Consider the following 17745-nt stretch of genomic DNA (forward strand, 5'->3'; position numbering starts at 1 on the left):
ATTTAAGTTATCAATCAGGTGATTAAAAATGTAAGGTTTGGTGCCTATTTCATTCCCAACGTCAAATTAGATTAGAGCAGCAGTGCCTGCGTGTATCTGTGTACGTGTGCTGGTCTATCTGTTAAGACCCACAAAAAGATTTAGAGGGAGCTGTGTCAAGGAAAGAAAGTTCTCCTCAGCCAACGTCAGAGCAAACAGCCTGTTTTCGCCCACCAAGACACCAATTTAAAGTAATCAGATCACAATTGTTCAGTTTGAATACACTGAAAATTATGTAACTCTAGCACCTGCAGGGTTAACGCATGGTATTTTATTCAGGAACATTTCTACACAGTTAATTGGCTGTATTTCACCCATGCCACCCCCCCTCAATTGTCTTCCATCAGATCTCAAAGCTAGCACTTAGTTACCATGGTCCCCTATTACCCTGGAAACTGTTAGATACTTCTGTATTTTTAGATTTCACAATTGATTCCTTTTCTTTTTCTGACAGAGGATGAATCCAGTTAAAAGTACACCCTCCCACCTTATCTCAAGAGTCACATTGGGTAGTTGAATGGTATTTGAGGCTGGGTAAGGGAAATAAGTAAGAACAATGTTCTAGTAAGCTTACAAGAGAAATAAGTCTATGCGTGAAGCCCCTCCCTGGAGAGTTTGCATTCAAAAGGCTGACTGGATATTGCAGGGATAAAAATGTAGGACAATGGGAACGAAAATCTCTTTAAGCAGGCTTAACTGGAGGGTTTTTCATTAACTCCAGCAATAAACTAAAAAGGATCAAAGTGAAACTAACTTCATTCTAGGGTTCCTCATTGACTTTCAACCCACTAATTTTACAAACAAAGGCACAGTTTTCACAAAAAATTTCAAATGCTTCTCCTGTAGGGTTATCCAAATTCTTCTCATCTACTTCCTACCAGTTGTGGACTTCAGTACTGTGTGGACACTTTCAGCAGTGTGTTATATACGCCCTCTAGTGGACAAAATATTTATTTTATTTTTTAGGTGAAGTGATAATGAGCCAACAGCTGCAAAGTGCTGAACACAGGGGTGGGATTCAAAATTTTTAACAACTGATTCTGTGGGCGTGGCTTAGTTGGTGGGTATGGCTTGGTGGTCATGTGACTGGGTGGACATGGCTTGGTGGTCATGTTATTGGCTGGGTGTGGCCAACTCAATATCACTCACATCGAGGCACGCGTCTCCTTGCCTGGCCTCTCATGACTGTGGGGATGCTGCAACAGTCGTAAGTGTGAAAAGCGGTCATAAGTCACTTTTCTCAATGGTCACCCCACACAAGCAAAGTACCAGCAAAGGGAGGGAAAAAATACTCGAGAGGTTCCTGAGACAGGAAGTCTAATCCTGCCAAGAATGTAATAAGGGTTAACGAAGAGGCAGTTTCTGTAAGCAACACCAGAATGTTTCCTTCCTGCCTTCCTTACAGGATTAGGCCAGTAATTCTTCTAACAACCGGTTCTCTGAACTGCTTAGAATGTTAACAATCGGTTCTAGTGAATAGGTGCGAACTGGTAGAATCCCACCCCTGGCTGAACATGTTTAAATTACACGGTATCCACATTTTAAAATTGTATGGTTGAGCTCTCCCATATTCAAGAAGTGGAATTCTTTAAATCTAAAATGGGGTGTTATTTTACCTTAGCTGTATTATTTTTAAGTCACATACAAGATTGCTTTGTAAATGGACTACTGTAAGCTTTTAAAGATTTAAAAACACTTTGCTAAATTATGAAGGTAGCCCCTAATCTAGAGGTGTCAAACTCAATTTCATTGATGGCCACATCAGGGCTGTGTTTGATCTCAGGGGGGGGCATATGGATGTGGCCAGGATGGGCCACTTGTGTTGGGGGCGCCTGTGGTGGCCATGAGTGCTCTATCCACGAAAACTGAGCTCCGAATGGCTTCTGAGCTCTGTTTTCGCTGGCAGAGGGATGCAGAAGGCCATCACAGCTGAAAGCAGAGCCAGAGCACATGGCCCCCCTGAGCTCCATTTTAGTTGGCAGAGGCACAGCGGACCAGTCCGCTGTTTCCAGGGTGGCCCCAAGGGCCAGATCTAAGCACCCTGCAGGCTGGACCCGGCCCCTGGGCCTTGAGTTTGACACCCCTGCCCTAATTCATTAGAAAATTAAATAATTATTGTTAAGATAGATAACTGGAGGCAGAGTCTTGCATGATATTCCAAAAATACTGATTGCGATGATACAAATGATATATTTTGATCAGTAGATTCTTGAATTATATTTAATAACTCTTTTTAAACAATCCCCCTACTCTTAGCCACTGCTGACTGTATATTCTTTTTACTGACATAATTACTGATTTATTTTGCTATTTTAAAAAGTTGTTACACTTATAGTGGAACAGTATTGGCTAAATGTTGTAAATAAGTAGTTCCAGGTGGCATATTACTATCTTATATAATGCATCCTTTATTTATAAAAATTGAGGGTGAGGGAGGAGAATCTCCATTTTGTTTGATAAAAAGTTCTGCAAAAATGAAAAAGTTCATGAAATATGAGAGATCTGAATTGGCCTAAAGGTGGTGTCTGCTTTGGGGTCCAGATAACTCAGGAACTTATTTCTGATTATTAAGCCTGCCAATGTCATTTCACCAAGCTCTTTTCAAGATTAACATTAAATATTACTACAGATTATCAGAATGGTAAGAGTGAATTCCCTCTGGAAGGTGTTTCCCCCCCCCCAATACCCTTAGTAACACTCTATCCCAGCGATCGCCAACCGATGGGCCATGGCCCATTGGTAGGCCGTGAGAAAATTTTGGTGGGCCGCAGAGAAATCTCACCCCGAGCACCCCCCCCCAAAGTAATTAAGCCAGCAAAAACACAAGGCTGCGCCACCCACATGGCGCGTGGGAACCCTCCCCACCCACTCACTCCTTACCCTGCAAACATGCCTGCTAAATTGCTATTTTTCCTTTTTCTGACCATCAGCTGTTCTGCTGTGCCGGGAGATTTAGATTAGTTAGGAAGCAGGAAATGGTTTGATTTCTTGCTTTCTAGCTAGTCTTTAGATCTTCAGTTCTGCTTTTAAGCACAGCTGAACCTCCCTTAGGACTGAAGGTTCTATTATTCAGTGCAGCCTCACAGCAAGCAAATTTTATGTACAGACTGAGGTAGCCGATGGCAGATAGATAGATCACTGAATGATTCTGTGAGCAACTCCATCTGCCTGGCTGCTTTGCCTGATTTTGGGTAAAAGTTGCTCTTTTTTTATAAAAAATTCAATATTTACATACATGGTGTGTTGTGAGTTAATTTTATGAGTTTGCTTTCAAGCAAATTTTATGTGACAGACTGAGCTAGCCAATGGCAGATAGATAGATTTCTGAATGAATCTGTGATTCTGTGAACAACTCAATCTGCCTGCCTGCTTTGCCTGAGTTTGGGTAAAAGTTGCTCTTTTTTTATAAAAAAATCAATATTTATATAAATACCTATAATATTTACATACAAGCCATGCCCAGCCAGTCACATGACCACTAAGCCACACCCACAAATTAGGCCATGCTCATGAAACTGGTTAGTGGTCCCTGGGTTTTAAAATTATGCGTCTGGTGGTCCTTGAGGTCCAAAAGGTTGGCGACCCCTGTTCTATCCTTTAACAGAGTTGTATGGCACCTTGGATTTGAAGACAAAAAGGTATTTGGAAGATGTAGAAAAATTGTAACCCTAACATTGTTTGCATCTCTTTTAAAGTTGCCACTCTTTCACCATTTTACCACAAAGCTTTTATGCAACCTTATCAAAAGACACGCTTGCTTTAAGAACATAGAATTGGAAGGGACCTTGGAGGTCTTCCAGTCCAACCCCATCCTCAAGGAGACCCTATCCCTTTCAGACAAATCCAGTCTCTTCTTAAAAGCCTCCGGTGATGGAGCAACCACAACTTCTGAAGCCAAGCCAAGAAGTTGGACAAGTGCTACATTCACCTGTGAATATATATAGTGTATAATGCAATGGGGAGCAGGGATCTGAAAATTTATTAAACTTGAGACTGTTATCTCAGACAAGGAAAACTGGGCAAGTCAATTGCAAGTTAATGCTGTAACATGAGAGCAAGCAGGGGCATCTGTGGATTTCAGTCTGCTTGAAAATGAAGAAATGGGGACATGCAAATACTGGTACAAAGTTTCAAGGTATCTGCTTGTTGAAAGAAGTAAAATTAGCTGAGGGCAAGAGTATGGTAAAACAGAAGATGGGATCAACATGAATGGGTACTGAATTAATATCAACTGAACACAAAACAGTATAAAGGAAATTGAATGGCATTTTTGAGAATGATGGGGACTGAACTGGAAAACAAATATATGAAGAAGAGTAAATGAATCAAGAGGAAAAGGACCAAGAAGTTCATGGATGAATGGAGTTAATAAGGTCCAGAAAAAAAGAGAAGGAAGAAATGTAAAGAACAAGAGACAATTTGGAGTATTGACACAATGAAAGCAAGGATGGTTTACTAGTAGAGAAGTATGGAGTGGTATGCTGAGTGTATTGATGTAAACTCGATTTACAACATTCCCTTTTCTTGTTCTTATCTCATACTTTTCTTTGGCTTACCATACTTATACAGTACTTTTCTGCAATCTGCATACTTTACATTCCTGAAAAGGAATAGCAGAATGAGTGTGCATTTGTGTACACAAATGAATCTAAATTCAAAAATTGAAGTGATCCAGATTATCTTGTTTTACAAACTGCAAAATACAATTGGGGTGGGGTGTTGAACCACTGAAGTGGAAAATTAAATTCACGTTGTAGTTGGCCAGTAAATGAGAGAGAAGGAGAGAGGGAGAGAGGGAGAAACAAGATTGATAGAAGTTTGGCCAAAAGTAAATTAACTGAACCTGTTAAATGACCCTTCTTCTCACACTGATAGGAACGAATTTACAAACTGGATTTGATCAGTCTTACCAACAATACTGCAACAGTAACTTGTGAAAAGGTCTAGATCAATTGTTATCATAGCAATGGCAAATATAAAAACAAATCCAGAGAAAAATTGAAAACTCTGCAGTGTGCTGTGATGAAGCTTATACCAAGATGTAGGATCAGATGTGTGCATGATTTTGCATCTCACTTTATAAATATATCCAAATGTACAATGCCAACTATGTAAAATTTCCACCTCTGTAGAAGAATTTACAGCAGGGGTCCCCAAACTTGGCAACTTTAAGACTTGTGGACTTCAACTCCATAGCTGGCTGGAGAATTCTGGGAGTTGAAGTCCACAAGTCTTAAAGTTGCCAAGTTTGGAGACTTCTGATTTACAGGGATCTGATTAGAGAATAAAATAGAATGTGGCAGGAATTAAATGAGATAGACATAATAGCAATAGCAATGCTTAAAACATAGAAAACTGCTTGAGGAAGACTGAAAAGCATTGCCACATACTAGTTAATAAGAGTGCATCAACTATTACTAAAAGGCAAACCTTATAAACAGATTATAGAAGAAGACATTAAACTGGAAAAACATCAAGAAAATTGTCAGAAAGCCTGTATGATTGTGAATCTAGAAAGTGTCATTAAATATGAAAACAAAGAGGCAATCATAGTTTTTGCATTGCTTTTCTGATTGCTCCTGGTAGATGAGACCAGGTTGAGAAGAGACCATGGGGTGCATCCATATTTACTTTTTAAGCTATTCTTGTTCTTTCTCATGTCAGTTTGATAATAAGCTGGTTTAAGAAATTCCTATCCGGGCTAAAGTATTTTGATAACATATTTAAAAGGATTCAAGCTGCAGGTCCTCTCATCAGATAATTCTTCCGCTGCTGCATCTTCCCACCTTTTTCCTCCAAAAAAAGATGACCAATGGCTTTTCTCCCCTCCTGGACATTTATACTTGTGCCTGTCTCTCTGTCTGTTTATTCATCCCTCCATCCACACACATTTGCTATATACACAAACTTCATACCCAGATCCAATTAAATTGGATTTATATTTAAAATACCAAAGAATCAAAATGCACATGGATAGAGAAGACAACAGCTTTTAAAAGAAAACAGTTCATCCAAAATGCTCAAGGAAACACAATATGAAAAAGTGCACTTGGAAGCAGAGCAGAGAAATGCATCCTGAGATAATTTTGAAGGTAAATGGGATTCATGGAAGGCAATGTCATTCATTTCTGTCCTCCAAAACAGTTGCCTGCCCATTTTGACAATGGGGTAACAAGGCAGGGCAGGTAATCTCAGTGCCTTTTTGCAACAGTGCTTTAATTGTCAAATGCATTCACCAGAAAGTTACTTTTGATATAATTTTGCTCTTGTATAAAGTCTGTTTTATCTATCTTAAACTTTTAATTTGTCCAGAATCAGACTGCTTTCTCTGAAATGTGTACTGTTTCTGTCATTTTCTGCACACTATAGATGTATGAACATGAATTGTATCACCAAAGAGAAGTACATTAAATCCAGTTTTTTTGACCAGGCAAAATATATTTGTAAAAAACAATATTGTGATGTATTAAATCTCTTTCAGAATATAGACAAAGAAAGCTGGACATATTATCTTACTAGATTTTGTTAAATTAACTACACATGGACAATCAAAGGTAGCAAATATTGAAAATTTAAATGTCCATGCTACAGCTTTATTATCCTGTTTGAATTGGTGTAAAGAAATCTTGGAACTTGGAAAAAGAAATCCTTGCAGAAATAGGGATAGCATTGTAAGACGATGTGATTAAAATCATATATATATGTTATTTTACTGTGATTCTTTTTATATAATCCACCCAAACAATAAGTGCTGTTGGCCAAATTAAAAATCCAAGAGTTATCTTACTGGTTCTGCCTCTTGCTTGTCCCTATATATCCTACCATATCTTAGTTAGGTTCAACCTTTGCAACAAGAAATGTATTGGTGTAGTAGTATCTCTACCTGAGCTGTACAGTAATTTGTATGGCAAGAGGAAGAAGTAATTTAGAGTGCTTGGGGGCAGGAATGTTGTAGTTGATGCCTCTCTTTAAACAGTATCACTTTGGATAATCAGATAGGCAGCATACAAATAAATAAATAAAATAAAAATGCCTTTTTCTGGGATTGTGTGTGAGTCCAAGAAATGCTGCAACCTCTTCACATTTTTGTGATTTAAATCCAGATTTTTCAGAGTTCCAAATTGCTTGGGAAATCTTCATTATCCACTGCAGCAAAACATTGTGGAAATAAAAAAGGAAGATGAGGAAGGAGCACTTTTAAGTGGGTCTTGGGAAGGTAAGTTCCCAAATATGGTTTGGAAAACAGTATGGGGAAAATAGTTTGAAATGGTGACATTTTCTTTCAGTGTACAAAAACAGCATCTTGAATCCTGATATACTACTTGAAAAGGGACCTTTAAAAAGAAAAAAGAACATTCTGAAATTAAATATAGAAACTGGTAGAATGAAATTGGTTATGTTTTAGTACTTACAACATGACTTAAAGTATTGAAGAGACAGAGACTGATATATATTTTTGTACATTCCGTGTTATTTCTGATTTCACTTCCTCATTGCAAATAGTACGGTAGCAGCTTTGATACTGGAATTGCAAAACTTGTTCCAATATTGTTTAAATATTTATCAGCTTCAGAGACCCAAGGTCTATCATAAAAATTCATTATTTTGGCTCAGAGAAAATTGATTCATAGCATGAGTGACTCTTGTAAAAGTGCACCCTCTGTTCTGGAATTCCACAACACATTAGATTTCACTGGCCCCAATATTTTAATTTCAAATTACAATCTCTTAATACCTGTCATACTCTGCTGAGGACAGAGGAAATTTAACACAAACATTCTGATCAGTAACAAATATGCAAACAAAAAGGATTGAAGGGGTCTGGAACAGAAGAGAAACAGAATCTAATAAAGTTCTATCAAGTGAGTTATCAAGCCATACCAAGAACAAATGGATTAAAGAATTCAAACAAAATACTTACAAATGTGGTGTTTCCACCACCAAATGTGATATAATGTAGTGTGTGTGTGTATCTTATGTATGTGCAATTTCAATTAAAATTATTCAAGTAGCCATGCAAATAAACATTTCCCAAATACTTTTCTTACTGGATTACAACTAACTGTGAACATTAATAAAATGATAGAAAGTGATAGAAATAAGTCTCATAAACCACCGAGAGCCTGCAAAAATCAATTAAATCATTACTAAAGATTAACAAATAATATACAGTAGATGAGTGAGTTGCAGAGAGGTTCCGACATACATATAGTACTCAGGCATTAGGTAGGAATATCCATATTCTGGAATTCCAGTTCACACTTTTAATGCACGAACAAAATTTCCAGAATATTTGCTCTTACCATGATTTATCCTTGCTATCCACATATTTTTTTAAAGACGTCAGTTATGGCAAAATATATAGATTGGCATGAGTGAAAGTAGGCATAAGGGTGTCTGCCAAAGAAAAGAAGGATATTCTTTTCAGGAATGCAGCAATTTCACATACAGCAAGAATGGTTGCCTCCCCCAAAAGAGGAGGCAACAGTCTCCTCCTATAAGGCAGAAGGTACATCTTTTTAGAGGTGAGATACAAATATTTTTACAGGTGCTCCATGAGTCAGAATAATGATACCTGGAGGAGGGAAAGATCCCAACCCAATCTTTCCGGGTTTAGTAAACTAATTTGCATCAGACAGAGCAATATCCCAAGGAGCTCACTGCAAGATGGAAGAGACAAGCAATATCTCCTCCCTAAATCAGCAGCTGTGAGGACAGTGAATAGAAAAGATGTAATAGCCTCTTTCTTTTTAAGAAGAGTCAAGTTATCAGACAGGTTGGGTATGGCAAATATCTATGCAGATGATCCCTTGAAAATAGTTTACTATATGCTTGAGAAACGGCGAAGGAAATGTTTGTCATTGCTCATTCAACTATGATACTTGATATAATGGTGTGCAGCAGTTGAGCTGTGTTCTACTGAACATTTGCTCAAGAAGAGGAAGACACGGCTTCACCAAAGTTGGCTGCCGACAGGTTGAGCTATTTGTATCAGCTCGTGTAAGCTGACTCATCCTCCAAGTCTAAACAGAACTTGGGAACAAGTAGTTATTATCTCATCTTGGAAATCCCCTTTTATTCCTCAGCTTAGTCATATCTGTCCTGTGGGAGAATCTCATCCAATCATGTATTCTGCAAGTTAGATTTCCTTGTTCTACCCTGCTGTGTCCAGAAGTACAAGATATTCTTCCTCTTCCCAAGAATGCAGACAGTTGTTGCAGTCAGTTATTCTAGGGAACAGCACATACAGCCTTACTTGCAAGGCTGCTGAAGAGAAGTAAGACTTTTTCAATTTTCTTCTTTCTTCTTTTCATACAAGTCAAGGGATGGGGGCTAAATCAATTACCCATGTCACAAGTCACCTCTGTCTCCTGGTTCATTTCAAGCTTCAAGATCTTTTATTTCAAAACATTAAATATATTAATAAATGACAGAACACCGCCAAGAGGTAGTACTTCATTCACAGTCTCTCTGTCTAAAGGTTATACATACTGATGTATAAGTGGATACTTTCTCTAATTCTTTGAAAAGCTGTTCCCTAAACTCGACAAGTATTTATGCTGAGGACTTTTCACAGCAGTCGGGGAGGTATTAAAAACAATCCATACAATTTTAAATGAACAATGAAGATTAGGGCTTCACAAATCCAAGTGAGGATTACTTAGCAGCAAATACCATATTTTTTGGACTATAAGATGCTCCAGATCATAAGACGCATCTAGCTTTTGGGGAGGAAAACAAGAAAAAAAAAATCTGCCTCTGCCTCCCAGCAATTTGCCTCCTTGAAGCAAACAGCAACAGCCTGGTCAGGTTCAGCACAGCCTGATTTAGCATGAGCAGCTGATTGGCGGTTGGATCGGCCTCCCAGAATACCACCAATCAGCTGTTCCAGGCTGCAGGAATTGCCGCCATTGCTCGTCGCCTCCGCAAGCCCCATTTTTGGCCTGATCCTGCCTCCTGGAATGGGCTGAAAACGGTGCACATGGAGGCTGAAAATGGGGCACACAGAGGTGGTGATGACGATCGGCGGTGGCAATCTCCGCAGCCTGAAACAGCTGATCGGCAGTATTGTGGGAGGCCGATCCAACCGCCAATCAGCCGCTTGTGCTAAATCAGGCTGTGCTGAAGGTGACCAGGCTTTTTGCTGTTTGCTGCAAGGAGGCAAATTGCTGGGAGGCAGAGGCCGAAGGGTGGGGGCCAGTGGGTAGGCGGGGCTTTGGCAATATTCGCTCTATAAGATACACAGACACTTCCACCCACCTTTTTGGGGAGGGAAAGTGCGTCTTATAGTACGAAAAATACAGTAGATAAATCTTTGCTGCCATAAAATGCTCTTATAGATTTCTGCAAAACTGATATAATATCCATAATCAAGGTAACATGTTAAAATGATTGACACCCTGTACCTTTTTTTAGCTATTTTCTCTGGCAGGAAACATAGAAAATGCAAACTACCATATTGTCATGATTGCCACAAAGAGCGCAAATTGCTGACATTTCAGTATTATAAGCCACTATTTTTGGCTCTCTTGAGCTCCCAATGAAGATTCAAACAAGTCATTTTATGACTGCAAAAGGATGACTGTAGTACTATCTCTTTGACATAACATAAGTCAGAATGTAAACACACAACAGGCTAAACCTTGCAATAATTCTGGCTAAAGGAGGGAGATGAACTTGGGAGGACAGATTATATTGCTGAACACTTGATTTATATACCAACACTGAAAATGGAGTGCTTTTTATCAGCTAATGAGCTGCTATAAAATGAAAGATTATGCAAAACTCTAAAGTCTTGTTTGCTTACAGTAACAGCTTACCCTTTTTGTGCTTCACTGAACACTCACAAACATAAAACCAACTGTTATTAATGTTATGACCAATTTGACTGAAAGAAAATAAAAAAGAAATAATGCAAAGGCAAAAACCTGAATACCATAGCCATGGTATTAAAAAAAATGTTTCATTCTAAGCACTGTAAGAAAGTACATTTGTTCCTGAAATTGAAATAAAAGCTTTTGTCCATATTTATTTTACCCCATACAAGCAGCACTGGTTGAAAATATAAAAGGCATTGAATTCCTGAATAAATATTTGACACTGTCTGGCTTATATATAAAATAACACAATCCAACCTTTTGCTTTATATATAAAATAACACAATCCAACCTTTTGGTAGTCAGACATGTTATTCTTGCTCTAAATAACATTATAATTTCTAATTGTAATGATATAAATCACAACAGGAAGACTATGATAAGAATGCAGGGTAAGAATTATATTATTACCACCCTCTTCAATAATGGCTGTACCACCTTTCATGGGCCTGAGGGTTACACTTGGTCTTGAGTGATTTGTTGTACAGTGAACCTAACTAGGGTAAAGGAACTATAATTAAAATGAATACAACTAATATGATTAGTTTCCATAATTCTCACAATTAAAATTTGGTGGGAATTTTAAAATGGATTTTGGGATTTGGCATCGAGAATAACAAGGTATATGTACTATGATTCTGTAGAACCTGAGCTCTCTACATTGCTATTAAGATGCCAAAGATAATCTATAAGCGTTGAGTTCTTCTATTTTGAAGGGCAAATCAAGAATTGCAAGTTAGAAGGGAAAATCAAGAGCTGTTTTTATAAAATGAATGTGAACTGAAGTTGCAAATTTGAAATAATGATCAGTTGCTTTGTAACAGTCTCATTGTCAGAATCTTTCAGCATAAAGTACTAATATTATAATATTTCAGTCCAGCTTTATTGTATCAACAGCCCATCAGGTATTTATCCACTGATCAAGCAAATGCCTATGGGAAGTCCTCAAACAGAAGATGAAGGCAACAGCATAATTTCCTTTGTGCTCCTTAGCCAGAATTAATCAGAAGCATGTGATAGTTGTCATAATTAATAATTATTCTCCACTTATGTGTCTGTTCCTAACGCAGCCAAAATGGTAAAACTTGTGACATCACAATGCAAACTTTGTCTTTTTGTACTTTCTTTACTGTTGCATACTAGTATGTAAAGACTAGATTTTGCATCACAATCCTGCAACAGTCCAGGCCGGATATGATTCTCCATGCATTTATCCAAACCCTCAAAGTTGTCCACTATGAGTTGTGTGCAGAAATGCTGAAAGTTATTTGTCCTGAACTTCCTCATTTAACTTCACTGCATGGCGCTGAGTTTTAATACTATGAAAGAGGGAAGAAGCTACGCATAATTCCATAAACCGCTATCATATTCCTCCTACTTGCCATTTTTCTAAACAGAAAAACCAGCATTGTAATCTTTCCACGGAGGGGAGCTGTCGTCATTTTCTACATCTTTTGTAGTTTTACAATATCTTTTTATATGCACATATGCTTCACAGTGTTTCTATTTTCATACCACAGATTTGTACAATAGTCCAAATAATTGTCCATAACAGTATTGGAATTTAACAAAAATGTATTTAATAGGGCTATTAGGACTTGATTGAAAATATCTCTGATGGATCGTTAGATGACAATAAATTCTAATTCTTTGCTGTTACCCAGTAGCTGCTGTTCAGATTTTTATCTTTTAGATCTGATATGCTATATGCAAGGAAATTATTCACTCCCAGAATGGATTACTAATAGCTAATCTGTGTAACTTTTTCTCACTATAAATAACAACTGCTGGAAAGGGAGATTGATCTGCATTAGGAAACCAATAAAAATTATTCCTTTCTTTCCATGCCAAACATTTAATCTTAAAGTTTTCACTGAACCTAACTAGATTTTTCCTTTTTATATCAATTAGCAGCTGGAGAAAGGAAGTTTTTGCTGAGGTCTAGTGTACAAGGAAAAACTTAGATATCATTCCCTATATGTCCATACCTGATTAGTTCCTTTTTCTGTTTCAATTGATACTTACGATTTTTAAAACTCAGCAAAATATTAAACTATATATTTAATACCATGTGTTTTGGCTGCATTCATTCAGAAAAAAAGAATTTCAAATAAAGAATTTGAATACCAATCTACTGCACTGAATCATCCTAGGAATCTTGAAAACTCAGAAATGAATAGGAGCCATGTGAAATATACTAATATTCCTCTCATTTGCAATAGAAGTTCAAATAATGTTGAAGAAAATCATGGACACTGTTTTTAATTAATACAAAAATAAGTTAAAAGAAGCCACATCTTCAGCACCGAAATGAACACAAAGCCAAATATACAGGAACCATGTAACACAGCTTCCACATCCTTTAAATTCAGTCTGACAACCAAAATGAAAGATGTATTAAGGCTGTAACATATACCTACAAAGCTGAATGCAGGTCAGTGATATAATGTTCTTGAAAGAAAACCTGTCAAAAAAGTGAATAGTCATGAGTATCATACACAAATACACACGGGAGGAGGGGAAGGAAGAGAGAGAAGGGAAGGGAAGGGAGGAAAAAAGAAAGGAAGGGAGGGAGGGAGGGAGACAAGGACCAGTAGATAGCGGTGGTGATAGCAGGGGTGGGATTCTACCAGTTCGCATCTATTCGCTAGAACCGGTTGTTAACATTCTAAGCAGTTCGGAGAACTGGTTGTTAGAAGAATTACTGGCCTAATCCTGTAAGGAAGGCAGGAAGGAAACATTCTGGTGTTGCTTACAGAAACTGCCTCTCCGTTAACCCTTATTACATGCTTGGCAGGACTAGACTTCCTGTCTCAGGAACTTCTCTGGAGTTTTTTTCCCCTCCTTTGCTGGTACTTTGCTTGTGTGGAGTGACCATTCAAAGTTACAATGGCACTGAAAAAAGTGACTTATGGCCATTTTTTCACACTTACGACTGTTGCAGCATCCCCACAGTCATGAGAGGCCAGGCAAGGAGACGCGTGCCTTGATGTGAGTTATATTGAGTTGGCCACGCCCAGCCAATAACAGGACCACCAAGCCATGTCCACCCAGTCACATGACCACCAAACCACACCCACCACCTAAGCCACGCCCACAGAACCGGTTGTTAAAAATTTGAATCCCACCCCTGGGTGATAGATATGTCAAGTGACAGAAACATCAGGAAGGAGGAGTATGAGATGCTGGAAAAGAACCACAGCCTGAAGGAGGAACTAGAGAGGATGTGAATTATAAAGGCCAAAAAGGTCCCAAGGGCTCTTAAGCTAGGAGAAGGGCTCCAACATCAGAGCCCTCTGCCTAGAAGAGTACAGTGCTAGGAAGAGCTAAGATACTGCACAAAACCCTTAAACGTCCATGCCTCTGGTAGAAGACACAAGATTGATGAAGACGCAGACAATTCATGGGGTGAGAAGGGAATTTCACACACACACACACACACACACACACACACACACAAACTAGGCTGCAATGGGAACATGAACAAATAATGTAAATGACAAGTGTATCCAGGGCAGGCTAATTTGAAAATTTACAATGGAAGTTTTCTCAAGACTAGACTTGATGGGATGGGGAGAAGGTGAACTTATAGAATGACAAGCCCTTTGCAGGAGCTTTAATTATCCAGGAAAGTACTACTAACACTGCAGAAACAGAGAATAATGTACAAGAATGGTGGTTATGAACCTAATCCATTAAATTCTGTGCAAATCATTGACAAACAAAGAATCACGACTCCCAGGAGCAATCTAATATACATGTTGTGAGAAATAAAAGGCATGTATAAACAAAAAATCAGAATGTGCTGTAAAACACAAAGAGCAATTGGATAAAGCCAGGCATCTTTCACTCTGGAAGGGAGCACAACTCCCTCTCTAATACTGCAGAAATACAAAGGTTTTCAGTACAGTCAAGCCAGACTCCAACTGCACTTCTCTTCCCTCATCGTATTTTATATTTAGAAATGGAGTTGTTTCATACCAAAACCCCTTATAAACAGGACCACTCAAGAATAATTGCAGTGTTGGGAAAGAACAATCAACTAACTAGAAAGTACAGCAGCCTTCTACATTTTTATTCTCAGCAAACTCAATCTTCCAACTACGAAAAGGCTAATTTCATATTTAGTGCATCCTTGACAAATTAGAAAATGTATTAAATTGTTTGCCAAGTCTTTGGCATTAAACACTGCCGGGAAGGAAAGAGAACAGCAAATACACTGTGAATATTCTCTTTGTTCTTGCGGAAAAAAAACTGACAGATGTCCAAACCAGAAGTTCAACACAAGTGGATGGATGAGTAATTGACTGGAAGTAAAAATAAAAAACTATTTCTTTAGAGGAAATTCCTTTGTAATTTTAATGATTTCTGCATCTTATAACAACAATGCAAAATGAGAATTAGTTTAAAGAGGCAACTTTGGAAAGTATGCTTCCCACTGAACTCAGTATAGATTAATTTGAACAAACGTGTTTAAAAATTAGTAAATGTGGTAGCCTGTGCTAGGAAAAAAGTTTTCAAACAATACACTGAAGGGTTATGTTGGATATCTAAAAGCTGGTACTGCCACCTAAGATCTTGTGAATAAACCTAATAGGCAAAGATTTGCTTTATCTTTAAAGACTGATGGCCTTGATGTATACAGTATTCATAAAATGGAGCTGCCCTAATAAAAATCAGAGTCACTAGTATTTATCTAAGCTTCCTAACATTAGATTATTGTATTTATGTTGAAGTTTGTGAAACAGTACATTTTAAGGATTACTTTCACTGATTTTATTATAATTCTGTAGGATCCTTGTTTCTCTCTGAGCTTGGTTGCTTTCTTGCAGGTGTTTCATTACCAAATTAGGTACTATCATCATTCTATATAAAATCTGAATTCTTGTGGTCACCTAACATCAAACAGTATTGTCTCTACCAAATTAATAGCACAAGTAGAGAATAATGGAAGATTTGGATGGTAGAAAGTAGTAATTCCTGAGAGTTGAATAAGCTGAATATTTAGAATAAGTGGAAATGTCCTACCACTTATTACAAAATGACACTCAGAAAAACTCCAAAAAGGATTGTTATTTTTGGCCAGCTTGCCTGGAGGTACTGATTAACTTCAACTTATATTCTGACTGCAAACAAAAGCCAGCAGAAACTTATGTACCATGCAGCTTACTATCCTCCAACTGCTTTCACATAACCACTTCTTTGAAATAATTCTTACAGAAAAGAAACCAATCTATAAAACCTAACATATCAAGGCAACTCTGAAGAAGGGGCCCAAAGGTTTGATACTTAAGATTGTAATTATTCAGGATTCTAACTCTTTGGAGAGAGTGATCTAGGCTCAGGCGTTCCTGTAGGATTCCAATCATGATTCACTTAGTCTTGTCACCTTTCCTCTACTTGTGAAAAACATTTCCCCTTTCCAATACTTAACATAAGCAAAGTCACAATAATTCCACCCAAGCAAAAGAGGCTTCTGCATAGAAAGACCAGATACTGGTAGCAAAGCCAGCCACTTTCATTCTCATCACTACTAGTCTTTTCCTCAAGTCACGGCAGCCCGCCCACCCACCCCACCCCTGCCAAGAAATTCTTTGCTAAAACCCACTTCACGGACAGTGAAGATGTTGCGTTTAGAGCCAACTATCACTTCTTCTTTCTTTTGCGGAAACACTTTTGAAACAATAGTTTTCAGTACAGGTCACCTTGCTTCAGGCACTTCCCAACAATTCCCCATAGCAGCTAAATCATGACATCAGGAGCTCTCCATGCAAATTAGAATTTCAATTGCACTATATATTTTTTTTTACCAGCCTCTCTGCCAAAAGTGGTTCTAACCCTAATTAAAGAGGTATTCCAGCAAAGAGTTTCTCTACTAGGGTTACTCATAGAGAGGGAATCCCAAAACAACAGGCTATATACAGACAGATTAGCATTTTCCATCACAGAGATGAAGAGGATGTAATTCCTGAGGATGGCCATCCTCTGATTTGTGTGCCAAATTTCAATCACCATCTCGCCTGGGAATGAGCTCTACAAAGCAGTAGCTGTTATGTACATGATCCCAGCTCCCATTCCTTGGAGAGTGTCCCTCACAGTGGCAGAAGAGCGCTCTGGGACAGACTTTCAGCTGGATTGTCCTTAGGCCGATTCGCCAACAGCAGTGGAGCTTGTGGCTTTCTTCTTGGGACGGGCTTTCACTGCCTTCTGTGGAGGCTGTAGAGCAAGAGATGCACAACATTACATTACAGTAATTGCAAAAAATATATTTTGAAAAACAGTTTTGTTTAATTGGCCACTGGGCGAACAGCTTCAAAAACTGAGCAGCGTTGCTAAAAATGCTGGGTCTTAAATCCTCTGTTTTACTACTACTACCACTCTTAACAACTGTACTAGTGATTGGGATCTCTGGAAGTTATGTAACAGCAGTAACATATTCAAATAAAAACAAGAGGTAAAATTGTATGCTTATTTTACTATTGTCAATATTATTGTAATACCATTTTTATTAGCAAGAATTTTATTGGGAAGGTGAACTAGAAATTTAATAAGTATCCAAGCAATCAGCTTAAGCAATTTTAGCATGAAAAGACAAGGAATTAAGAAAAAGGAATAGGAGTCTTTCCTTCCAATACCCCTTCAGTTCAGGTAGCAGAACTGCTTTCAAGGGTTAAGAGTTTAAACAATTAAATATGGAGACAGAAGGCATGGATGAAGAACACAGATGCTTATCAGTTCTGATTTTGATTTTAAAATTAGAAGACACAATAATCACTAACTGCAGCTATATTTCTATGGGGATAACATTTCAACACTAAATGCTGTAATT

General features: G+C 38.0%; 1 protein-coding gene across 5 annotated transcripts in view; it reads right to left on the reverse strand.

Annotated features, from left to right (window-relative positions):
• Window positions 1-4895: 4895 nt before the first annotated feature.
• The window catches only part of REEP2 (receptor accessory protein 2), a 31565-nt gene continuing 18715 nt past the window's right edge, over window positions 4896-17745 (reverse strand). For 3 of the 5 annotated variants that reach the window (XM_026673340.2, XM_087955034.1, XM_087955033.1), the window contains one exon: window positions 7464-17132. In XM_026673340.2, the coding sequence (XP_026529125.1) occupies window positions 17058-17132 (75 nt within the window). In that variant the 3' untranslated portion in view covers window positions 7464-17057. Of the gene's footprint in view, window positions 7374-7463; window positions 17133-17745 lie in introns of those variants that run through there. The other 2 variants (XR_015747560.1, XR_015747559.1) reach the window with 2 other exon arrangements.

This window comes from Notechis scutatus, chromosome 2 (genome assembly GCF_049901735.1).
Source record: "Notechis scutatus isolate UNSWTSFEM ecotype Mainland chromosome 2, rNotScu1.2, whole genome shotgun sequence".
In the NCBI taxonomy this organism is placed as follows: Eukaryota; Metazoa; Chordata; class Lepidosauria; order Squamata; family Elapidae; genus Notechis; species Notechis scutatus.